The 8,457-nt window shown below is 37.2% G+C and overlaps 1 protein-coding gene across 2 annotated transcripts in view; it reads left to right on the top strand.

The window, feature by feature from the left end:
* The window catches only part of SMYD3 (SET and MYND domain containing 3), a 713,156-nt gene that overhangs the window by 169,180 nt on the left and 535,519 nt on the right, over window positions 1–8,457 (top strand). For both annotated transcript variants that reach the window (XM_017531923.2, XM_017531925.1), the window contains exons 4-5: window positions 4,314–4,371; window positions 6,377–6,513. In XM_017531923.2, coding sequence (XP_017387412.1) covers window positions 4,314–4,371; window positions 6,377–6,513 — 195 coding nt within the window. The remainder of the gene's footprint in view (window positions 1–4,313; window positions 4,372–6,376; window positions 6,514–8,457) is intronic.

Genomic DNA, 8,457 nt, shown 5'->3' on the forward strand with positions numbered 1-8,457 from the left:
CTTGTGTCCACATCCACCCAATATTTAGCTCTCAGTTATAAGTGAAAACCTGGGGTATTTAGTTTTCTGTTTCTATGTTAATTCACGTAGGATAATGCACTCCAGCTGCATTCATTTTGCTCCAAAATACATGATTTCACTCTTTTTAATGGTTGTGCAGTATTTCACAGTGTTTATATGTCACATTTTCTCTGTCCATTTTACTGTTGACGGGCACCTTGATTGATTCCATGCCTTTGCTATTGTGAATAGCACTGCAATGAACGTATGAGTACATGTATATTTTTTTTACAACGATTTATTTTCCTTTGAGTATATACCCAATAATGGGATTGCTGGGTTGAATGGTAACTCTGTTTTAAGTTCTCTGAGAAATCTCCAAACTGCTTTCCACAGTGGCTGAACTAGATTACATTCCCACCAATAGTAGATAAGCGTTCCCTTTTCTTCCCTCACCAGCATGTGTTATTTTTGGCTTTTTATTCATAGCCACTCTGACTGGTGTGAGATGGTATCTCATTGTGAGATGATGTTCTCTGATGATTAGTAACACAGAGCATTTTTCCTGTGTTTTTTGGCAGCTTGTGTATCGTCATTTGACAAGTGTCCTTGTCCTTTGCCCGCTTTTTATTTTTACTTTTTGAGATGGGGTCTCACTCTGTTGCCCCAGGCTGGAGTGTTGTGGCATGATCATTGCTCACTGTAGCCTCAACCTGTGGGGCTCAAGCAATTCTCCTACCTCAGCTTTTCGAGTAGCTGGGACCACAGGTGCACACCACCACGCCCAGCTAGTTTTTGTGTTTTTTCTTTTGTTTTGGAAAGACGAGGTTTCATTGTGTTTCCCAGGCTGGTGTCGAACTCCTGGACTCCAGAAATTCTCCCACCTTGGTCTCTCATAGTGCTGGGATTATATAGGTGTGAGCTCCTGTGGTGGCCCTTTGTTCACTTTTTAATGAGGTTGTTTGTTTTTTACTTGATGAATTGCCTAAGTTGCTTATAGATTCTGAATATTAGACCTTTGTTGGTTGCATAGTTTGCAAATATTTTCTTTGATTCTGTAAGTTGTCTGTTTACTCTGTTGTAAATTTCTTTTGCTGTGCAGGAGCTTTTTAGTTTAATTAGATTCTGCTTGTCAGTTTTGTTTTTGTTGCAGTTGCTTTTGAGGACTTAGTCATAATTCTTTCCAAAGGCTGATGTGTAGAAGCATATTTCCTAGGTTTTCTTCTTGATTCCAGTTCCTTTGTTCTTTCCATCACATCTACAGTTACTTTGTCTGCTGAAGTCTTGAACTCCTCAGAGGTATCCATGAAGGTTGGAATCAACTTCTTCTGAACTGCTATTAATGTTGATGTTTTGATCTCCCATGATTTACAGATATTCTTAATGGTATTTAGAATGGTGAATCGTTCACAGAAGGTTTTTAAAATTTACTTTGTCCAGATCCATGAGAGGAGTCAGTATTTGTGGCAGCTATAGCCTTGTGGAATATAGTTTTAAAATAAGACTTGAAAGTCAAAATTATTCCTTGATTCATGGGCTGCAGCATGAAGGTCATGCTGGCAGGCAGGAAAACAACATTGAAGTTTTTAAATACCTCTGTTAGAGCTATTGGGTGACCAGATGCGTTGTCAATGAGCAGTAACATTTTAAAAGAAATGTTTTTTACTGAGCAGTAGGTCCCAACAGTGGACTTAAAATACTCAGTAAACCATGCTGTAACAGATGTGCTGTCATCTACACTTCGTTGTTCCATTGGTAGAGCATAGGTAGAGTAAATTTACCACAATTAGTAAGGACATTAGTAAATTCCTAGCATTTTAGGAATGGTAAATGAGTACTGGCTTTAACTTAAAGTCACCAGCTGCATTAGTCCCTGAAAAAAAGTCAACTTGTTCTTTAAAGCCAGGCATTGACTTCTCTCTAGCTATGAAAGTCCTCAATGACATCTTCTTCCAATATAAGGCAGTTTCATCTACATTAAAAATCTGTTGTTTAGTGTAGTAAAATTCAATTATTTTAGTTAGATCTTCTGGATCATTTGCTGTAACTTCTGCATCAGCACTTGCTAGTTTGTCTTGTGCTTTTTTAGATTTATTTATTTATTTTTTGAGATGGAGTTTCACCCTGTCACCCTGGCTGGAGTGCAGTGGTATGATCTTGGCTCACTGCAACCTCTGCCTCCCAGGCTCAAGCAGCTGTCCTACCTCAGCCTCCCAATAGCTGGCACTACAGGCACCCACCATATGCCTGGCTAATTTTTTGTGCTTTTAGTAGAGATGAGGTTTCACCATGTTGGCCAAGCTGGTCTTGAACTCCTGACCTCGGGTGAACTGCCTGCCTTGGCCTCCCAGAGTGCTGGGATTATGGGCATGAGCCACCGTACTCCGCTACCTTGTGCTTTTATGTAATGGAGATGGCTTCTTTCCTTAAACCTTGTGAACCAACCTCTGTTAACTGCCAACTTTTCTTGTGCAATTTGCTCACCTCTCTCAGCCTTCATAGAATTGAAGCAAGCTATCCTCTGTGTTAGGCTTTGGTGCAAGGGAATATTGTGGCTGTTTTGATCTTCAGTCCAGGCAACTGAGACTTTCTCTGTATCAGCAAGAAGACTGTTTTGCTTTCTTATCATTCATATATTCATGGGATTAGCTCTTTTCATTTTCTTTAAGAACTTTCCCTTATATTGACCACTTGGCTGTTTGGTGCAAGAGGCCTAATTTATCGTCTATATCAGCTTTCAATACTTTTTCACTAAGCATACCCATTTCTAGCTTTTGATTTAAAATCAAAACTAGATTTTGTGCAACTCTTCCTTTCACTTGAACACGTATAGGCCATTGTAAAGTTATTAATTGGCCTAATTTGAATATTGTTGTGTCTCCGAAAATACAGAGGCCTGAGGAGAGGCAGGAGATAGGGGAATAGCCAGTCAGTGAGAATAGCTGGTTCACAGAGCAGTGAGAACACACACAACATTTATTGATTAAGTTTATGGTCTTAGATAGGGATAGTTTGTGGCACCCCAAAACAATTACAGTAGTAACATTAAAGATCACTGATCATAGGTCACAGTAACAGATATAATAATAACAAAAAGTTTGAAATATTGTGAGAATTCCAAAATGTCACACATAGGCACAAATTGAGCACATGTTAGAAAAATGGCATTGATAGACTTGTTTGATGATGTAAACCTTTAGTGCAATATCTGCAAGCTGTGTAAAGTGAAGTGTGATAACATGAGGTATGCCTGTGTTACTCTTCTTTAAGGATGAAATTAACACCATGTTAATGTAGAAGGTAGATTATTCCAGGGAGTGTCCGAAGACAAAAAAATGTGTTCTTTTCCTATCAATCACAGAATCTGTAGCAGTGAAGAAATACACAGTCTCTCTTGAAGGCCCTGCTGTCTTCCTGTGAGAATAAAGATGGAGAAGGTTTTATATTTGCGATATGAGATGGAAGTGACCTCTGTTACATTGCCTTTATAACTTTGCTGTTGTGAACTAACACACAGGGCAAGCATGTCATTTTTCTACTTGCCTTTTCAAAGAAGATGATAATTAATATTCACTGGAAGGGTACTTATCTTTTTTTTATAGAATTCATTGAAGTGATTTCTTTGGTCCTTTTTCATAAGTGGCAAAACAGTAAATTCTGTGATATTCTGCTGTGGCGAAGCCTTTCAGATTTTTTTACCCGTCTTTAGCATGAATATCTTTCTCAAATTATCGCAGGCTCCCGATTTGTTCTTCCTTTTTTTTTTTTCTTTTTTTGAGACAGGGACTTGATCTGTTACCAAGGCTGGAGTATAGTAGCACAGTCATAGCTCACCCTCCCTCCTCAGCCTGCCGAGTAGCTGGGACTACAGATGCGTGCCACCATGCCTGGCTAATTTTTGTATGTTTCGTAGGTATAGGATTTCACCATGTTTCCCAGGCCGGCCTTGAACTCCTGGGCTCAAGCAATCTGCCTGCCTCGGCCCCACAAAGTACTGGGATTATAGGTGTGAGCTACCATGCCCCACCTTTTCCTATTGTTTACTAACTGTTTTGGCCAGTATACAATTTTATAGAGGATTTTAGGAATATAAAAATATGGAAACTTCTTGTACAAGAGTTTTGCTTTTGGAGATTAAACTGTTGAGTGAAGATACTAGTTAGATTCTTATTTTGAGTGATAAATAGAAAAAATATATAGACATGTTCTTTTTGATAGACTTTCATTTAAATATATAAATGTAGTCAAACGTATTTGTTTATATATTGGAACGCTTGAAATTGTTATTAGTGTTTTTCCCCTTTTCTTCACAGATGGAAGGGTCACCTTCAGAATCAGAGAAGCTTTACTCATTTTATGATCTGGAGTCAAGTAAGTGATTGTCTATCAGCATCTTAAAAATTTTTCTATAATTTATTTGCTGAGTTGGTAAATAAGTTTATTTTTAACTTCGTTTTCTGTTTCTTTATAATGTGTTGCAAACCTAACAAAACTTGTTTTTATATACAACTGTCACACTGGTTTATTTCACTGATTCTAGGGTAGCTTTGTCCTAAAATAGGAGTTAGTAAAGCACCATAGAGATGTTCAGGTTAGATGGGGATAGTGTGACCATTAGTCCAGTTGACGAAATCATTTTTCTTGTTTTTTCCCTCCCTGTTTCCCTTCTTCCCTCTCTTGATTTCCTGTTCTGATTTCTTTTTGATGTCAGAGAAGAGTGAATTAGTGCACAGGGGGATTCCACAGAGTTTTTAGAGTTACGGATCTTTTAGATATTAAGGAAAGTAGAAGGTACAGATGACTCAGTCTCTGTGACATCATTTTTCTCTGAAACTACCATGCTGGTAGCCACCTTCTTGGGATGACTTAAAAGCCTTCCCATATCTGAGTGTTAATCAAAGGTAGGCTTTATTTTGCCTTTGTATGGGCACAGATCCTTTTCAATGAGGTTGTAAGTTATTTCAACTCAAAACTAGCCAGGGCACATAGCGTATGTTTGCTGCACAGTTTAATACTTCTGGATGCAGACAAATAAGAAGATGATCTAGTACAGATTTCCATAAAGTTGTGGGATCCTAAGTTCCCATGAGTATAAATTACTATATAAGAAATCATTGGGTTAATTATTCTGTTGAGTAAGTAATTTAAAGAATACACATGGACATAAGCAACAGAATTACTCTATAGTTCAGCTTGATGTATCTTTTCAAGTTTTATAGGACAGCAAAGTATTCATAATTTCTTGATAATTACTGTTAGATAATTAATGTTTGTTACCATGGGTTTTACTCTTCACATTAGCCCTACTTAGTAATAGTGTCATACACATGACCTTAAGTGAAATTCTCTCAAATGTTACTAATGAAAATGTATACTTTTAGCCTTAATACCCCATTCATGGTATAATTGAAAATGATATTTAAAGGGGATAGTGTTGGCTTTAGAAGTTTCTTTTTTTTCTTCTTTTGTTTTAGAACCATCTCCTTCTGTTTGGGTTGATGCAGCATCGTATCTTGTTTTTTGTCTTTGTTTTTTTGAGATGGAGTCTCTCCTTTTGCCCATGCTGGAGTACAGTGGTGCCATCTTGGCTCACTGCAACCTCCACCTCCCAGGTTCAAGTGATTCTCCTGCCTCAGCCTCCTGAGTAGCTGGGATTGTAGGTGCGCACCACCACATCTGGCTAATTTTTGTATTTTTAGTAGAGACGGGGTTTCACCATGTTGGCCAGGCTGCTCTTGAACTCCTGACCTCAAGTGATTTGCCTGGCTTAGCCTCCTAAAGTGCTCGGATTACAGGTGTGAGCCACTGTGCTATGCTCCTTTATCTTGTTTATTCAACTCAGGTAACTTGAAGTTTAAATTGCTGTGCATGATCCCTGTTCTATTCATGATATACTATCCACATGAAAAATTTAACCTATTTGAACTTTATCTGAACTTTTTAGTTCTCATTTTCTGTCTTTTTGCCTTAGAGGTGATGCTATTTATTAGTTTAGTCATGACCTGGTTGTAAATTATTTCATGGAAAAGTCTGCTTAAATTGACTGACTTACTAGAACTTATAATTGTTTATATGGTTGTACAGAATGATGTAGAAAATCTAGTAACACACAACCTTACTGATTTTGGATTTAATGCTTTTTCATGCACACTTATGTTTTGATAGGTGTTCAATCTTACATTTCAGACAAAATTTGACGGAGTTTGCATATGGATTATTTTTAGTTGTCAAAAGATAAGACAGTATGTATTTGCTCTTTGTCAGAATCTGTTATAAGGCCGGAAATACCTGGTTTAACAGCCAGCATTGAACACTTGAAAATTATCCTCTAAAAGTTCACTTTTAGATTGTGCTATTTATTTTGTCTTTAAAAAAGATATTAACAAACTGAATGAAGATAAGAAAGAGGGCCTCAGGCAACTTGTAATGACATTTCAGCATTTCATGAGAGAAGAAATACAGGATGCCTCTCAGCTGCCACCTGCCTTTGACATTTTTGAAGCCTTCGCAAAAGTAAGTGTTCAGTTTCCTATCTTTGCTAATTCTGTAAATTAACCATTTGCTCCTCATTTTGTTGTTGGTTACAAAAATGTCGGGAATCTTGACAGGAAATTCAAGACTCTTAATGTCTTATATTACTCCCTTATCATAGTGAGTAGAGAATGAGAGAATGTATTGTGTGCATTGAAAAGGGTATGAATTTTTCTGCCTTATTAATATTATTGCCTGAATATGTTCATTGTCAACTTTCAAAATATACCCTGGAAAGAAAGAATATATTTTCTTTTCTCAGAAGAAAATAGCATATCCCATTATTTTTTTTTGCAAATGAACTTGTTTGCCATTGTATTGCATTCATTGAGTTTTATAGTGTTTGTTTAAACATAGAGCCTGTCTTTGAAATGAAAAATTTATTGGAATCCTTTTCTTCTTCTTTTTTCCCCCCCGAGATGGAGTCTCACTCTGTCGCCCAGGCTGGAGTGCAGTGGCGTGACCTTGGCTCACTGCAACCTCTGCCTCCTGTATTGGAGCGATTCTCCTGCCTCAGCCTCCTGAGTAGCAGGTATTTCAGGTGTGCACCACCACTCCTGGCTAACTTTTGTATTTTTAGTAGAGATGGGCTTTCACTGTGTTGGCCAGGCTGGTCTTCAACTCCTGACCTCAAGTGATCCACCCACCTCAGCCTCCCAGAATGCTGGGATTGTAGGCGTGAGCCACCTTGCCTGCCCCCCCCTTTTTTTTTCTTGAGACAGAGTCTCACTCTGTCACCCAAGCTTGAGTGTAGTGGCAATGATCTTGGCTCACTGCAACCTCTCCCTCCCAGAATCAAGCAATTCTCATGCCTCAGCATTCCGAGAAGCTGGGATTACGGGTGTGAGCCACCATGCCCTGATAATTTTTGTATTTTTTTTGTGGAGGTGTAGTTTCATCATGTCTTGCCCAGGATGGTCTTGAACTCCTGACCTCAGGTGATCCACCCACCTCCGCCTCCCAAAGTGCAGGGATTACAGGCGTGAACCACCACACCTGGCTTCCTGAAGTATTATTTTAAAAAATGATTCTGAGGGTTTATCTTGGCTTAGGGAGGAAGAGTGCAATGATTGATTTTTTTTTTTCTTCATGAGCCCATAGGTATGAAATGATGGATTCTTGATATTTACCCTGGTATAGGGATGACAGAGACACTCCCCTCACTGTTAGGGATCTGCTGTCCTTGCTTTTTCATATTGTGTGTTTGCATTTGTTTTAATATTGATCATAATAACAAGTAAAACTTTGCTTTTGACCAATTTGCCACTTATTTTGTAATTTGTAAGCATACATTTAAAGATATATTTATGCCATTCATATTTTAAGGCATGTTTTAAAACTTAACTTTTCTGAAACATTAAATGTAATTGGTTTGATTACTGGAGATTTATTCTGGTTTTTCTGAAATGTATTTTTATTCTGTAAGGTATGTTTTTATGATTTTCTGATTAATGTCATCTTAATGTTATATTCTGGTTTATCTGTAATTTAAAACTGACTTCAAAATTTTAGTGGTTACTTACAATGCATCTGAGAGCTTTCTCATATATTTATTTCATATGCTTCTGAAAATCATAACCTATAGTAGTATTGTGTATAGTATGTAAGACTTTTTTCATGTTAAACACCATAAAAATGAATACCTACTGAAAGACAAAAATATACCTTATGATGATTATTGCCTTATTCCTATTGTTAAGTTTGTGGCTATTCTGTGGTAATTATTTCTTTCCTGTTGTTGGAAAATGTTCCAGTGATAATTACTGATGTTATTAGTATCCATGAAAAATATTTTAAAATACTTTCTTTTTTAAAACTTTATTTATTTATTCTTTTCTGGGCTCTAGTACTTGCCAAAATAAACTTTCTCTTTTTTTTTTTTTTTTTTTTTTTTTTTTTTTTTTTTTTTTTTTTTTTTTTTGAGAC

Source organism: Cebus imitator, unplaced genomic scaffold, assembly GCF_001604975.1.
Source record: "Cebus imitator isolate Cc_AM_T3 unplaced genomic scaffold, Cebus_imitator-1.0 Scaffold75, whole genome shotgun sequence".
Lineage (NCBI taxonomy): Eukaryota > Metazoa > Chordata > Mammalia > Primates > Cebidae > Cebus > Cebus imitator.